General features: G+C 41.6%; 1 protein-coding gene and 1 pseudogene across 1 annotated transcript; both read right to left on the bottom strand.

Annotated features, from left to right (window-relative positions):
- Positions 1–415: 415 nt before the first annotated feature.
- Positions 416–2,481, bottom strand: LOC106603175 (general transcription factor II-I repeat domain-containing protein 2 pseudogene; annotated as a pseudogene).
- A 1,456-nt stretch (positions 2,482–3,937) lies between these two features.
- Positions 3,938–11,576, bottom strand: mtif3 (mitochondrial translational initiation factor 3). The gene is made up of 4 exons (XM_014196493.3): positions 11,408–11,576; positions 10,698–11,158; positions 10,389–10,540; positions 3,938–4,422 (listed from the first exon to the last, which is right to left on the bottom strand). The coding sequence occupies exons 2-4, from the start codon at positions 11,155–11,157 to the stop codon at positions 4,189–4,191; spliced, it is 846 nt and encodes a 281-aa protein (XP_014051968.3). The 5' UTR covers position 11,158; positions 11,408–11,576; the 3' UTR covers positions 3,938–4,188.
- Between the last annotated feature and the right edge of the window lie 4,872 nt (positions 11,577–16,448).

Raw genomic sequence — 16,448 nt, 5'->3', positions numbered from 1 at the left:
TACAGGAAACATCCGCACCGAGTTAAAGGCTAGAGCTGCTGCTTTCAAGGAGCGGGACAATAATCCGGACTCTTAAAAGAAATCCCGCTATGCCCTTAGACCAGGGGTGTCAAACTCAAATACCCAGTGGGCCAAAATTTAAAACCTGAACAAAGTCGCGGGCCAACATTGAACAAATGAACCTTTTAATATGGACCCAAACAAGTTTTGCTTTAACATTGAATATGGAACAAGCATCGCTTATTACCATACAATATATAATTTAATAGTGGAGACATGCAAAATCGAATTTCAAATGAAAAAACACATCAATGGCATTCATTTATTAAATAAATAAAATTTAAATAAAAATCGTATGCCTCTTTTCTATTTGCAGCCTTCTGATTTAAATACCAAAATAATTTTTTCAACTGGCTAATAATTTTACAAATAAAATGATAATAAATCAATCAACCATTCAAGCCCATGCCTTGTAGCAAGAAAAAGTGCACAAAGAAAACGTTAATTATTGCACACTGATCTAATCTGATGTGCCCAAGCCAGATACCTGGCATCTCTTCTTGGATGCTAGTTCATCAATGTCTGGGCTCAGGCTCTGAGCTGAAGAAATCCTCAGTATCGAGCGAAGGTGTTCATCAGTCAGACGTCTCCTGTGAGTTGTTTTGGTCATCTTCATCGAGGAGAAAAGTTGCTCGCATAGATAAGTGCTGCCGAACATGGAGAGCATCTGAGCAGCTTGGGTGCGGAGCTGAGGCATTGTGTCAGGGATGAACCGTGGAAACTGTGCGGCGCCCACAGCATCATACTTTGACTTCAGCGTGTCGTTGCACTGGAGTTCAATCAGCTCCATTTGGATGTTGGTTGGTGCATTTTCCACATCAACTGCAAAGGGATTACTAAGCAGTTCAAACCTACATTTCTGGACATCGAAGTCGGCAAATCGCCGGCTAAACTCAGCGGCGAGAACACTGAGTTTTTCAGCAAACTGTGCGCATGGGAACACGGGGGTAGAGATCTGCGCTTTTATGGTTTGGCAGCAGGGAAAATGGCAAGGGTTTCCTTGCAGCATCTGATTCTCCCACAGGCACAGTTTAGTTTTAAAGGCCCTCACTGCAGCGTACATGTCTGTGATGATGCGCCCCCGCCCCTGAAGCTGCAGGTTCAGCACATCGAGATGGCTCGAGATGTCACAGAGAAAGGCCAGCTCACACAGAAACTTTTGCTCCCGGAGCTCTGCTGTATCCTTCCCTTTGGTTTCCAGGAATTGACATATTTCCTCACGCAGCTCGAAACATCTGTTCAGTACTTTTCCTCTGCTTAGCCATCTCACCTCTGTGTGATACGGCACTTTGCGTATTCCGAACCACACTCCTCTAGAAAAAATTTAAACTGCCGGTGATTCAGACCTTTGGCTCTTATAAAGTTAACTACCTGTGTTACTGTGGTCATAACATGTTCCATCTTTAGGGCTTTGGCACACAGTGATTCCTGATGTATGATGCAGTGGTAAACAGTTAGCTCACCTGCACAGTTCTCTTCCCGCACAGTTCTCTTCCCGCATCTTCTCCCGAACCATGCCCACCAGTCCACTCTTTTTACCGCACATCGCTGGCGCACCATCTGTCGTTAATCCAACGAGTTTATCCCACGGCAGCTTTATTTCAGTTACACATTTGGAAACCTCCTCAAAGATTTCCTTTCCTGTGGTTGTGCAATGCATTGATTTGAATCCCAATAGCTCCTCCGTAACACACAGATTTGAGTCCACTCCACGGATGAAGACTGACAGCTGAGCAGTATCAGATGCGTCGCAGCTCTCATCCACAGCGAGGGAGAACGCAACGAAATCTTTTCCCTTTTCCATCAGCTGGTCATACAGATTGGTGGCAAGATCACATGTGCGATCAGCTACTGTGTTCCTGCTCAGGCTCACGTTTGAAAATGCTTGCTTTTTCTCTGGGCATACGAGGTCACAAACTTTCATCATGCACTTTTTCACGAACTCTCCCTCATTAAAGGGCCGGGCTGATTTTGCGATCTCTGCTGCCACTATATAACTAGCCTTTACAGCAGCCTCACTTTGTGATGTGGCTTTTTTGAACATATTCTGTTGTGAAACCAAACTTCTTTTCATCTCCTCTACTTTCTGGCTCCTTTGAGTCATGTCCAGGTCCTTGTATTTGTCATGGTGTTTCGTTTCATAGTGTCGTCTAATGTTGTACTCCTTACTTACAGCCACGTTGACTCCACAAACAAGACAAACAGGTTTGTCTTTTACATATGTAAACAGATATTCTGCCTCCCACTTGTCCAGAAAGCTCCTGTTTTCTGCCTTTCTTTTCGCCATTTTTGGGAAGGGATAGCGCGCTGACAGTTGTAGCGTCTATGTTGCTATGACTACTGTCACAGAGGAGAGGGCGTTTCTGGGTCCTGTCCTGATTGGCGCGCGAAAACAACAGCAGAGCATTATGGGATTCGTAGTATTAGCGGTGAATGCGCTGTATAATACCGGCGGGCCAGCTCTAGTAGTAATTTGGTATTGTCTCGCGGGCCAAATATAATTACCCCGCGGGCCAAATTTGGCCAGAGTTTGACACCCATGCCTTAGACTAACCATCAAACAGGCAAAGCATCAATACAGGACTAAGATTGAATCCTACTACACCGTCTCTGACGCTCGTCGGATGTGGCAGGGCTTACAAACTATTACGGAATTCAAAGGGAAACCCAGCCGCGAGCTGCCCAGTGACGTGTCTACCAGACGGGCTAAATGCTTCGAGGCAAGCAACACTGAAGCATGCATGAGAGCACCAGCTGTTCTGTGGAAAGCTGATGTGAGCAAGACCTTAAAACAGGTCAACATTCACAAGGCCACGGGGGCCAGACGGATTACCAGGATGTGTACTCAGAGCATGGGCAGACCAACAGGCAAGTGTCTTGACTGACATTTTCAACCTCTGCCTGACCCAGTCTGTAATACCCGCATGTTTCAAACAGACCACCATAGTCCCTGTTCTCTCTGCTGAACAGTGAATCAAATGCCCACCCAGACTATTTATATTGACACTTCCCCCCCCCCCTTTGTTTTTACACTGCTGCTACTCGCTGTTTATTATCTATGCATAGTCACTTTACTCCTACCTACATGTACAAATTACCTTGACTACCTGTACCCCTGCACATTGACTCGGTACCAGTACCTCCTGTATATAGCCTTGTCATTGTTATTTTATTGTGTTACTTTTTACTGCAAACTTTATTTAGTAAATATTTTATTCACTCTATTTCTTGAACTGCATTATTGGTTAAGAGCTTGTAAGTAAGCATTTCACGGTATTGTCTACACCGGTTGTATTCGGCGCATGTGACAAATAAAATTTGATTTGATTTAAGTTTGTTTACCTGCACAATTACAACAAAGTTCCTCAGTGAAGGTTGCTTTAAAGTGATTGTGTCTCCAGCCCTTTTGCAGTGTAATGAGTCCAGCAAGGTGTTTCCCACCTGGTTCCTGAGGCAGCACTAGTGTGTCCACGCAGAGGAGACCCGGTGTTTATCTGTCCCAGGGAGGGTTGCGCCTTTCAACCTGCAGAGCAACATCAGCTCTTTCCATGAAGAGCAGCGCACTTACACCTGCCCCCATGAAGGCTGTGGAAAGACAATTGCCATCAAGGTATGGATACCTGACCATAGTCCTGTTGTGTTGCTACCAGATTTCCCTCTCTATTTAGTCAAAATCAGCTCCTGTATCTCTGGAGGTGTATTTGAATGCGAGAGTGGTCCCCACACATTTTAATTACAGTAGTGATAACATGGATATATGGACCTATGTTCCCTTTAATAGAAAACGTTATAGTTCACAGCAAGGCTTACAACGCCACAGTGTTGCACACCATCCAGAACGGAAAAAACAGGTAAGAATAGACATAGGCATTCCATGTATGCTAGAATATGTTCATTTATTTGAACATAAACTTCGAGTAGCCAGTACATAAACCTTACATGTCGTGCTGTTCCTCATCCTATGTTAATGTTTATTGCATATATTGCTGTTTGTTTATGTGTACAACCGCCCTCCTCATAAAAATAAAAAAAACTGGATATGACATGGCCTTCACTAGTTAACTTTTCCATTCGTTTTTGAGCTCATAAGTTTCCACACACAACTGTTAAGTTAGATTCTATTTATGTTCAGTGCTGTGAGTCTGGTGTGAGGTCTGTAGGGGGAACATTAGGTGATGTGGTGGGCTCTGAGCTGGTATCAGTGGCCGGCGCTGATGCAGCTTTGTTCATTTCTTTGAGTTCCTTCACTGAGGGTGGACGCAGGATGCACATGGCAGCTCTACCGTCTCGGATTACTTTGGGTTTGGAAACAAATCCTACCAGCCCCTCTATCTGTTGCACCATCTGCTCCAGAGTTGTGTCCTGTCGTCAAAACCATAAAAGCACAACATTAACATTTGAGCTGCCCATACTTTCACATCTCAGGAAAGTTAACATGAAGTACTTGTACAGACAGAAGGGCACATTCCTTTTCCCATCCACAATAAGAAGAGAAAAATATACAGTGTCCTCTGTAATTATTGGGACAGTGACGCATTTTTTATTGTTTTGGCTCTGTACTGCAGCACTTTATATCGGGTGAACCGTTTATAAATTACAGCACTTTTTGTACATAGTCCCCCCATTTCAGGGGACCAAAAGTATTGGGACAAATTCACTTACAGTACCAGTCAAAAGTTTGGACACACCTACCCATTCAAGGGTTTTTCTTTATTGTTACTATTTTCTACATTGTAGAATAATAGTGAAGACATCAGAACTATGAAATAACACATATGGAATCATGTAGTAACCAAAAGTGTTAAACAAATCAAAATATATTTTTAATCTTCAAAGCAGCCACCCTTTGACAGCTTTGCACACACTTGGCATTCTCTCAACCAGCTTCATGAAGTAGTCACCTGGAATGCATTTCAATTAACAGGTGTGCCTTGTTAAAATTGAATTTGTGGAATTTATTTCCTTCTTAATGTGTTTCAGCCAATCAGTTGTGTTGTGACAAGGTAGGGGTGGTATACAGAAGATAGGGCTATTTGGTAAAAGACCAAGTCCATATTATGGCAAGAACAGCTCAAATAAGCAAAGAGAACTGACAGTCCATCATTACTTTAAGACATGAAAGTCAGTCAATCCGGAACATCTCAAGAACTTTGAATGTTTCTTCAAGTGCAGTCGCAAAAACCATCAAGCGCTATGATGAATCTGGCTCTCATGAGGACCACCACATGAGAGCCTGCTGCAGAGGATAAGTTCATTAGAGTTAACTGCACCTCAGATGCACCCCAAATAAATGCTTCACAGAGTTCAGTAACAGGCACACTCAACATCAACCGTTCAGAGGAGACTGCTTGAATCAGGCCTTCATGGTCAAATCACTGCAAAGAAACCACTACTAAAGGACACCAATAAGAAGAAACATAAGCAATGGACATTAGACCAGTGGAAATCTGTCCTTTGGTCTGATAAGTCCAAATTTGACATTTTTGGTTCCAACCGATGTGTCTTTGTGAGACGCAGAGTAGGTGAACGGATGATCTCCGCATATGTGGTACCCACCGTGACGCATGGAGGAGGAGGTGTGATGATGTGGGACTGATTTGCTGGTAACACTATCTGTGATATATTTAGAATTCAAGGCACACTTAACCAGCATGGCTACCACAGCATTCTGCAGTGATACACCATCCCATCTGGTTTGCGCTTAGTGGGTCTATCATTTGTTTTCCAACAGGACAATGACCCAACACACCTACAGGCTGTTTAAGGGCTATTTGACCAAGAAGAAGAGTGATGGAGTGCTGCATCAGATGACCTGGCCTCCACAATCACCCGACCTCAACCCAATTGAGATGGTTTGGGATGAGTTGGACTGCAGACTGAAGGAAAAGCAGCCAACAAGTGCTCAGCATATGTGGGAACTCCTTCAAGACTGTTGGAAAAGCATTCCAGGTGAAGCTGGTTGAGAGAATGCCAAGAGTGTGCAAAGCTGTCATCAAGGCAAAGGGTGGCTACTTTGAAGAATCTCAACTATAAAATGTATTTTGAACACTTTTTTGGATACTACATGATTCCATATGTGCTATTTCATAGTTTTGATGTCTTCACTATTATTCTACAATGTAGAAAATAGTAAAAATAAAGAAAAACCCTTGAATGACTAGGTGTGTCCAAACCTTTGACTGGTGCTGTAGATGTGCATTAAAGTAATCAAAAGTTTAGTATTTGGTCCCATATTCCTACCACGCAATGATTATATCAACCTTGTGATTCTACAAACTTGTTGGATGCATTTGCGGTTTGTTTCGGTTGCAATACAGATTATTTTGTGCCCAATATAAATTAATGGTAAATAATGTACTTTAGCATTTTGGAGTCAGAATAGAATGTTTTAAACACTTCCACATCAATGTGGATACTCCCATGATTATGGATAGTCCTGAATGAATCGTGAATAATTATGAGTGAGAAAGTTACAGACCCCCAAAATATCATTCCCTCTCAAAACCGCTAACCTCCCCTGTTATTCTAATGGTGAGAGGTCAGCATGTCTTGGGGGTATAGTACTTGTGCGTCTGTAACTTCCTCACTCATCATTATTCACTATTCATTCAGGACTAGCTGTAATGCATCCAACAAGTTTGTAGAGTCACAAGCTTGATGTAGTCATTGCGTGCTAGGAATATGGGACCAAATACTAAACTTTTGCATACTTTAACACACAAATAAGTGAATTTGTCCGAATATTTTAGGGGACAATGTAAAAAAGTGCTGTAATTTCCGATTCGGATGAAAATACCCTCAAATTTAAGCTGACAGTCTACTAGATGTAAGAGGTTAACCTCATAGTCATTGTATTATTTCAAATCCAAAGTGCTGGAGTACAGAGCCAAAAAAATACAAAATATGTCACTATCCCAATAATTATGGAGGGCACTGTATAATTCACCATGTCTGAGCCTGGTTTATATTTGTTGCTAATGAATCTCTGCTCTGCCAAAGGAAAGTTTTTGTGTAAATATACAGAATTGAATGTAAACTGCTCAAAAAAATAAAGGGAACACTTAAACAACACAATGTAACTCCAAGTCAATCACACTTCTGTGAAATCAAACTGTCCACTTAGGAAGCAACACTGATTGACAATAAATTTCACATGCTGTTGTGCAAATGGAATAGACAACAGGTGGAAATTATAGGCAATTAGCAAGACACCCCCAATAAAGGAGTGGTTCTGCAGGTGGTGACCACACACCACTTCTCAGGTCCTATGCTTCCTGGCTGATGTTTTGGTCACTTTTGAATGCTGGCGGTGCTTTCACTCTAGTGGTAGCATGAGACGGAGTCTACAACCCACACAAGTGGCTCAGGTAGTGCAGCTCATCCAGGATGGCACATCAATGCGAGCTGTGGCAAGAAGGTTTGCTGTGTCTGTCAGCGTAGTGTCCAGAGCATGGAGGCGCTACCAGGAGACAGGCCAGTATATCAGGAGACGTGGAGGAGGCCGTAGGAGGGCAACAACCCAGCAGCAGGACCGCTACCTCCGCCTTTGTGCAAGGAGGAGCAGGAGGAGCACTGTCAGAGCCCTGCAAAATGACGTTCTGCTGCCTGCAACATCCTCCAGCATGACCGGTTTGACGGTGGGTCAGTCATAGTGTGGGGTGGCATTTCTTTGGGGGGCTGCACAGCCCTCCATGTGCTCGCCAGAGGTAGCCTGACTGCCATTAGGTACCGAGATGAGATCCTCAGACCCCTTGTGAGACCATATGCTGGTGCGGTTGGCCCTAGGTTCCTCCTAATGCAAGACAATGCTAGACCTCATGTGGCTGGAGTGTGTCAGCAGTTCCTGCAAGAGGAAGACATTGATGCTATGGACTGGCCCGCCCGTTCCCCAGACCTGAATCCAATTGAGCACATCTGGGACATCATGTCTCGCTCCATCCACCAACGCCACATTGCACCACAGACTGTCCAGGAGTTGGCGGATGCTTTAGTCCAGGTCTGGGAGGAGATCCCTCAGGAGACCATCCGCCACCTCATCAGGAGCATGCCCAGGCGTTGTAGGGAGGTCATAGAGGCACGTGGAGGCCACACACACTACTGAGCCTCATTTTGACTTGTTTTAAGGACATTACATCAGAGTTGGATCAGCCTGTAGTGTGGTTTTCCACTTTAATTTTGAGTGTGACTCCAAATCCAGACCTCCATGGGTTGATAAATTGGATTTCCATTGATTATTTTTGTGTGATTTTGTTGTCAGCACATTCAACTATGTAAAGAAAAAAGTATTTAATAAGATTATTTCATTCATTCAGATCTAGGATGTGTTATTTTAGTGTTCCCTTTATTTTTTTGAACAGTGTATATTTTTGCATAAAAAATAGAGTTCTTAATTCAAAACCAACTGTCTTACTATTTTGCTGGTTTCAATTACAGAATAGTGAAGATGTATCTGGTGTGTTCAGGCTGACACATTTAGGTTTAAAATAGGTTTACTGGTTGCAATCGAAGTCGAAGTTTACCTTAGCCAAATGCTCAGTTTTTCACAATTCCTGACATTTAATCCTAGTAAAAATTCCCTGTCTTAGGTCAGTTAGAATCACCACTATATTTTAAGAATGTGAATGTCAGAATAATAGGAAAGAGAATGATTTATTTCAGCTTTTATTTCTTTCACCACATTCCCAGTGGGTCAGAAGTTTACATACACTCAATTAGTATTTGGTAGCTTTGCCTTTAAATTGTTTAACTTGGTGCAAATGTTTCGGGTAGCCTTTCACAAGCTTCCCACAATAAGTTGCGTGAATTTTGGCCCATTCCTCCTGACAGAGCTGGTGTAACCGAGTCAGGTTTGTAGGCATCCTTGCTCTCACATGCTTTTTCAGTTCTGCCCACACATATTCTATAGGATTGAGGTCAGGGCTTTGTGATGGCCACTCCAATAACTTGACTTTGTTGTCCTTAAGCCATTTTGCCACAACTTTGGAAGTATGCTTGGGGTCATTGTCCATTTGGAAGACCCACTTGCGACGAAGCTTTAACTTCCTGACTGATGTCTTGAGATGTTGCTTCAATATATCCACATAAATTTCCTCCTCATGATGCCATCTATTTTGTGAAGTGCACCAGTCCCTCCTGCAGCAAAGCACCCCCACAACATGATGCTGCCACCCCGTGCTTCACAGTTGGGATGGTGTTCTTCGGCTTGCAAGCATCCACTTTTTCCTCCAAACATAACAATGGTCATTATGACCAAACAGTTCTATTTTTGTTTCATCAGACCAGAGGACATTTCTCCAAAAAGTACGATCTTTGTCCCCATCTGCAGTTGCAAACCGTAGTCTGGCTTTTTTATGGCGGTTTTGGAGCAGTGGCTTCTTCCTTGCTGAGCGGCCTTTCAGGTTATGTCGATATAGGACTTGTTTTACTGTGGATATAGATACTTTTGTACCTATTTCCTCCAGCATCTTCACAAGGTCCTTTGCTGTTGTTCTGGGACTTGATTTGCACTTTTCGCACCAAAGTACGTTCATCTCTAGGACACAGAATGTGTCTCCTTCCTGAGAGGTATGACGGCTGCATGGTCCCATGGTGTTTCTATTTGCGTACTATTGTTTGTACAGATGAACGTGGTACCTTCAGGCGTTTGGAAATTGCTCCCAAGGATGAACCAGACTTGTGGAGGTCTACAATTTTTTTTCTGAGGTCTTGGCTGATTTCTTTAGATTTTCCCATGATGTCAAGCAGAGGCACTGAATTTGAAGGTAGGCCTTGAAATACATCCACAGGTACACCCCCAATTGACTCAAATGATGTCAATTAGCCTATCAGAAGCTTCTAAAGCCGTGACATCATTTTCTGGAATTTTCCAAGCTGTTTAAAGGCACAGTCAACTTAGTGTATGTTAACTTCTGACTCACTGGAATTGTGACACAGTGAATTATAAGTGAAATAATATGTCTGTAAACAATTGTTGGAAAAATGATTTGTGTCATGCAAACAGTAGATGTCCTAACCTACTTGCCAAAACTATAGTTTGTTAACAAGAAATTTGTGGAGTGGTTGAAAAATGAGTTTTAATGACTCCAACCTAAGTGTATGTAAACTTCCGACTTCAACTGTACAGTATCTGTTCTGTCTATTTCCATGAGCTTGTTAGGGAGATGAAATTCATGAATATGGTAGTAGTCATTATACATACCCAAGAAAATCATCTCTAAAGCATCTTTGCAACTACAGAAGGGTGAATAGAACCTGTATAAGGGACGTGTTTTTAGGTGATGTGAATCAGACAGCTCAAAATAAAGCAATCCTATATAGATATTTCTCACCAGTGGCTGTGTATGTTCCACACGCCCTGTTCTCAGAGTGATTCTGACATGGTTCTTCTTGTCCAGCCAGCTCTGGACCTGCCTCAGCTTGGTTAGAAGATCATGGCTACCAATGTCAGAGGAAACGGTAAGCTCCTTTACCTGCACAGGGCCTGTGGAGAGACCGAAGGTATGGTTTGGCTTTCAGAGATCAAACAGGAGAGGATGCCTTTTAGAGAATTCAGATATAACCACTGTATGCAATGCAGAGATGTGCATTTGTGTGATGTATAGGCAGTAGTTGTTGTGTATGTGCTAAATATTACACACCTGTCTTGGCTTTCTGTTTCTCACGCAGTTTGAGCTGCTCCTCGTGGATTCGTTTGCCAGTCATTAGACGGTAGACGGGTGGATCTTTGTTTTCGTTGAGAGGAACCAGTTTAAGCCCATTCTCGTCCATCAGTCTGAGGACATCAGCTCGATGCATGGTGCCCATGTTCTCGCCATTCTCATTGATCACCTGCAGGTGGCGCTGGTGGATCTTCCGGCCAATACTGCCAATGGTGGCACGGGCTCGGGGATCCTGCTTCTTCTTAGGCACCTGCCCCTCTTCAGTTTCATCCACTGTGGTGGACAGTGGAGACCATCCCCAAGACAACGACGCACTCACACATCTCCCATTGTATGATAGGAGCCCAGCCCCAGAGGCTGTTCTCCAGGAGTTGATAGTTCCACCACAGACACCTCTAGATGCATGGCTCAGAGCCCACCTCAGACAAGCACTAGACATTCTGAGCAGAACACAGAGAGAGCAGGAGAGAGTGAGAGAGGTAAACAAACGTGAATCTAGGCATTATTATTCCCAGAAGTATGTCACTTTTGTCTAGCAATTACGTTTAAAAGTCAGAAAATGCAAGTGAAAGACCATCAAAAACACACTGTTGACAAGCATGGAAACCTGGTTTGATAAGCAAACAATAATTGACAGGGAGAAGTAGCAGCCTCTACAGAACGTGCTGTACAGGGATAGGAATACATACAGATCAGGCAGGCGACAGTCAGCTTGCAGACCGAAACACAGGAACAAAGAATAAGTAAGGACGCACGAAGAATTGTAAACTTAGCTTTATATTGTACAATAATTCAATGCATACGTATCGCCCTAAAACGGGAGGCGTTTGTTTCCATACTACATGAAAATGGGTCCTGTCTCCTTAACAGTTCTTGGCGCACCATGATGACGCAGTCGCAGAACAATGATCTAAATTTGTAGTTTTAGATGTCGTTCGAACTAGTACCTTTCTTATTATGTAACTTAGGCTATAATTAATCATGTGTAGGCCACTACGCTACTAATACTAAGCTAGGCTACCGGCGCTGTTGATTATAATAGCCTGATCATGGGCTAGAATAATTGTTATCAAACTATGTTCTAAGCAAACCTTGTGATTCCACATCTAAGTTAGATTTTGAAAAGAGTCAAGAGGCAATTGGCCTTTCAAACGAAAAAACAAATCAGATAGACATGGCATACATTTAAAATAATTTAAATTCATTTGGCTGACAATCGGAGATAATGACATAAGGGACGTGGTCTTAGACCAGTGCAGACGTATTGCGCGCACGGGTCAGCTTCTGAGCGCTCATCTGAGCGTAACTCGGGTTGACACAGTTTGACTCGTCAATACTCTACTCTGCTCGTCTTTGTTTTGCACTTTCTTTCATGGGCACTGCATTTTGCTTATATGTTAAGCCAATTCGATGTATTTGTTCATGTTATCAATACCCTACGTTCCATCTATATTAGGTCACATCCTGCATGTGTTCTTGATTTAAAAAATAATCATTATAGGAACTTGGTATATGTTCAAAGGCAGTGCGGCCTTTATTTAAAGCGTCCCTTAATGTGTTTAGTGTACTTTGAGAGATCTTAGTGAGGGAAAAAATCTGATTGATAGACAAAGGTGCTTTTCTATAGCTCTCAGAGGAGAGCCCTTTCAAAGGAGTAGGCAGGAATGTTTTTTGTTGTTGCTTTGGATGTTTGAAAACATTGTAGGCCAAATGCTAAATTATATTATCTTCATTATTAAAATCCCACTAGGTAGCCCTAATGATCTGGATTGTAATTTCTGACACATGGGCTACTTGAAGAAGTATGCAGTGATAGCCTAATTGTCAACAAAGTTTTACAGATGTTCAGTGGGCTCTACCTTGTGAGGTTATCCCCTGCCCAGGCCTTGGTCTATAGAAACAGTAAATAGAGAGATTTTACAATCAGATGAGCAGCAGTTAATTGAATTAACAGGAAGATCATTTCCTTGTGTGCCCAGTGGGATGTGTGTGTGTGTGTGTGTGTGTGTGTGTGTGTGTGTGTGTGTGTGTGTGTGTGTGTGTGTGTGTGTGTGTGTGTGTGTGTGTGTGTGTGTGTGTGTGTGTGTGTGTGTGTGTGTGTGTGTGTGTGTGTGTGTGTGTGTGTGTGTGTGTGTGTGTGCGTGTGTGTGTGCGTGTGTGTGTGTGTGTGTGTGTGTGTCAACTCTGGACCTCGAAGCCAGTTCCACGCTTTTTTTAATTGTTCCCCTCTAATGAAGTACTGATTTAGACATGGGGTGCTATTAGTTATCAGGTAGAACAGAAAACCAGCAGGCTCATTATCTCGTAGGGTAAGCGTTAAATACCCAAGGGGTGTTGAAAATAAGGCTGCGTTTACACAGGCATCCCAATTCTGATCTTTTGCCCAATTACTGGCAAAAGATCAGGGCCCGGTTTCCCAAAAGCATCATAAATCAAAATTAATTTTAGAACCATGGGTTATAAAATGAATTTAGCTTTAATCTGATTGGTCAAAAGACCAACAACTGCCTGTGTTAATGCAGCCTAAGTCTAGTAACAGTGGGGAACTTATTAGTAGCCTATAAGCATTTTATGATGAGGAACATGATAGGAGGCAAATTGCATACGCTGTTTGCAGTGATGTGGTGTCCGGGCACCTAAACGACATAATGATTAAACTCAACCATTCAGCAAGCCGGGCAATTGTCAAAATGTAGAGAGACGTGAGGGTAGGCCTACTAACTGCCAGTGTTAAATGGAAGTCTATTTAAATAATCTGAACAAAAAAAGTGCATCGTTTGCGAGTAGCATATGGATAATTGTACACGGTCGACTGATTGGAAAGAAAGATGCGCTCCCCGAAAGAGCATTCATGGTGGAGAATGCGAGCTTCCTTATTTATTAATTAGCGCAGAAATTCTGCTTCCTTGTGCTGGCAGCCCGCTTTGAAGCGAAACCCCTACAAAAAGGTAAGTTACCACACGAAAACGTTCCTGTATCCTCTCAAAACTGTAACATAGTTTAAGTCTGTCGTTTGGACTTCACCCCAATGGTGGGACTTCTATGTGTGAGGCTGGTTTTCCCAAGGATAACAACCATGTTTCGGCAAATACACATATGCAGGTTATGTGGTGCTGACTAGCACCTGAATGAGCTGACGATTAACTGAAACGCAGCCAAACGCCCCCCTCCCTCTCTTGCAATTCATGTCTCAATTAATGAATACATTGCCAAACCATTTTAGGCCTATAGCTTAGCGCCAATGGTAATAATTGTTATGTCCTTCTTGATTGAAAACGTGAATAAAAAAATGCCAATTTGTTCATTTTCAGTCGCCGTATTAATCCTGCATTCAACTGATTCGTTTAGTAGTCTTAGATTTAGACTATTCTCACTTGCATCTGTCAATCATTTCCATTGTTTTGTAAATTTGGTGATCTGACGTTGAGAAAGTTTGAAGCCACATGAAACATGTTAACAACGACGTAAAACATTTTTAAGTATACATTTCATTATAAAACATATAATAGCCTATTCTTATTACTGTGAAATTATAATTCTTAATAATATAAGGATTTAATGATGATAATATCATGTTGTTTGATATTATTCTACATAGTCACTCTTGTCCGACGGTGCTGCTCTGCTGTAAGCTAATAACACTGAAAGGAAACTCCAAATAACAGTTACAGTTTACAATGTTGTTATTAGGCTACGCCTGTAAGTATATTGTAACAATTATTGTTATTATATGCGTTGTTACATTGTACTTAACCAACCATTGTACTTAACCAACCATTGTACTTAACCATCATTAGGCTACTTGGTTGGGTTAAATGCGGAAGAAACATTTCAGTTGAATACATTCAGTTGGACAACTGACTAGGTATCCCTCTTTCCCTTTCAAAAAGAATAATTACGGTAACACTTTAAGTGTGTTCTAAATGTTGTCCAAATTCTGTATCTACTGTGTATTTTTAAAGGTAGTTTAGTTACACAAGAAACTTACATTCCAACTGTGATGCATCCTATGTTCAGAAATGATTTGCATTATTTTCATGATGTTCACAGTTGGTACAAATGTTTTAATCCACTAGCCTGTCCTATGTATTAATGTGAAACCGTAAACTCTGACGAACTGTCATAGAAAATGTCCTCACATACCACTTGATTTAATGTGTACGATGATTTACAACATATTTCAACATATTCAGATGATTGTGTATTGTGATCTACTTGAGCAATCAATTCCAAATTAAAGTGACAGTCACTTCTTAACCAAATATATATAAGCTACAAACAATTTTTGTTGAGACAAATGGTCATGAAAAATGTTTCAAATCATCAAATACCCCTCTCTCTTGAAATAGTAAAAATGAATTGAGCACCTCAATGTTTTGTAGAGAACTGGCAAAACAATTGTCCAGATGAGATTTTAAGAACCATAAAATGAACCAATTTTAGAATCTATCCTTTTTTATAATCAAATTATCAATTATGTTTTGCCTTTAAAGTTACTGAAATAGTCATTTTAAAATAGCACGACGGCAAAATAGCAAGATATCTGAATTTGTATTTACAGTTTATCACCTGCTCATCTTAATAAAGATGAGCAAAAAAGATTGTATAAAATAAATAGTACAAATACTGAGCTATATTGTATGCCAAAAATAATCTCACCATAGCACCGCCTGGAGTTTGATCAACGGCATTGGCACTTGGCTTGGAACTGGTGCTATAGTCAGAGGACATGAAAATAGAGCTGTTTGGCCACACACTGAAAAACAGAAGCATATGCAGAAAAGTACCTCATACCTACAGTAAAATATGGTGGTGGATCTTTGATGTTATGGGGCTATTTTGCTTCCACTGGTCCTGGGGCCCTTGTTAAGGTCAACGGCAGGATATCAAGCATGTTCTCCAATCTCATAAAACATTTTAGAAAAAGGCTCAGTGTCGTTATCCTCACAAGAGGAGGGTGCTGGAGTATTGAAAACAGGAGTGTTAATAATTTAGACCCCTATTTTCGTTTCTATTACTTTTGAAACAAAATTTAAAAAAATTCTGAGCAATTGTATTAGTATAAAAAATATATACTTTTTTGTTGTTGTTTTATTGCATGCATTATAGCTCAGTATTTTTAGTATTTATTTTATAGTATTTTTTGCTCATCTGTATCAAGGGTGCCAATAATTATGGACCTCACTCTATATATCGGTACCACTAGTTTAAGAGGATGACATTTGTCTCAGCAAAACTCCTGGACTGTTTAAAACCCCTAGTTGTTTTGTTTTTTTTGAAAACTTTATTCTCCTGACATTGTCTCTACGCACTCTCACTTCTCTGTGTTTCTAGCGATTTTTAATCCAGATAAAATCAAGGCTAATGCTTCATTAGCAGGTATTTTTACATAATGATCCTCATGATGCGCTGTTAATTTTTTTTGTTAACGCAATTACCAGGCTCTCAGTGGACGGGGTCTGAAAGGTCTAATTACCCTGTGGCATGCTGGGAAATAGTTGGTGGTGTCTTTGGGCAGGTGGCCCGGGAGGTGGGAGTCAGGAACAGGGCATGCCGAGGCGGGCAATTACTGGATGAATTTCACTTTAATAAATGTTGAGCTACATTTGGAAATGCAGATAACAGAGCTTTCTGCCTAATGGGTGCCGCACTGAAGCCACTTGAGCAAGGGAATGATCTGAAAGAGGGTTTAATTAACACAAGCTACATGATCCAGAGAGGGACAGACTG

The sequence above is a fragment of the Salmo salar genome, chromosome 04, assembly GCF_965601325.2.
Source record: "Salmo salar chromosome 04, fSalSal1, whole genome shotgun sequence".
NCBI classification, from domain to species: Eukaryota; Metazoa; Chordata; class Actinopteri; order Salmoniformes; family Salmonidae; genus Salmo; species Salmo salar.
This window is presented reverse-complemented; position numbering and strand designations above follow the sequence as displayed.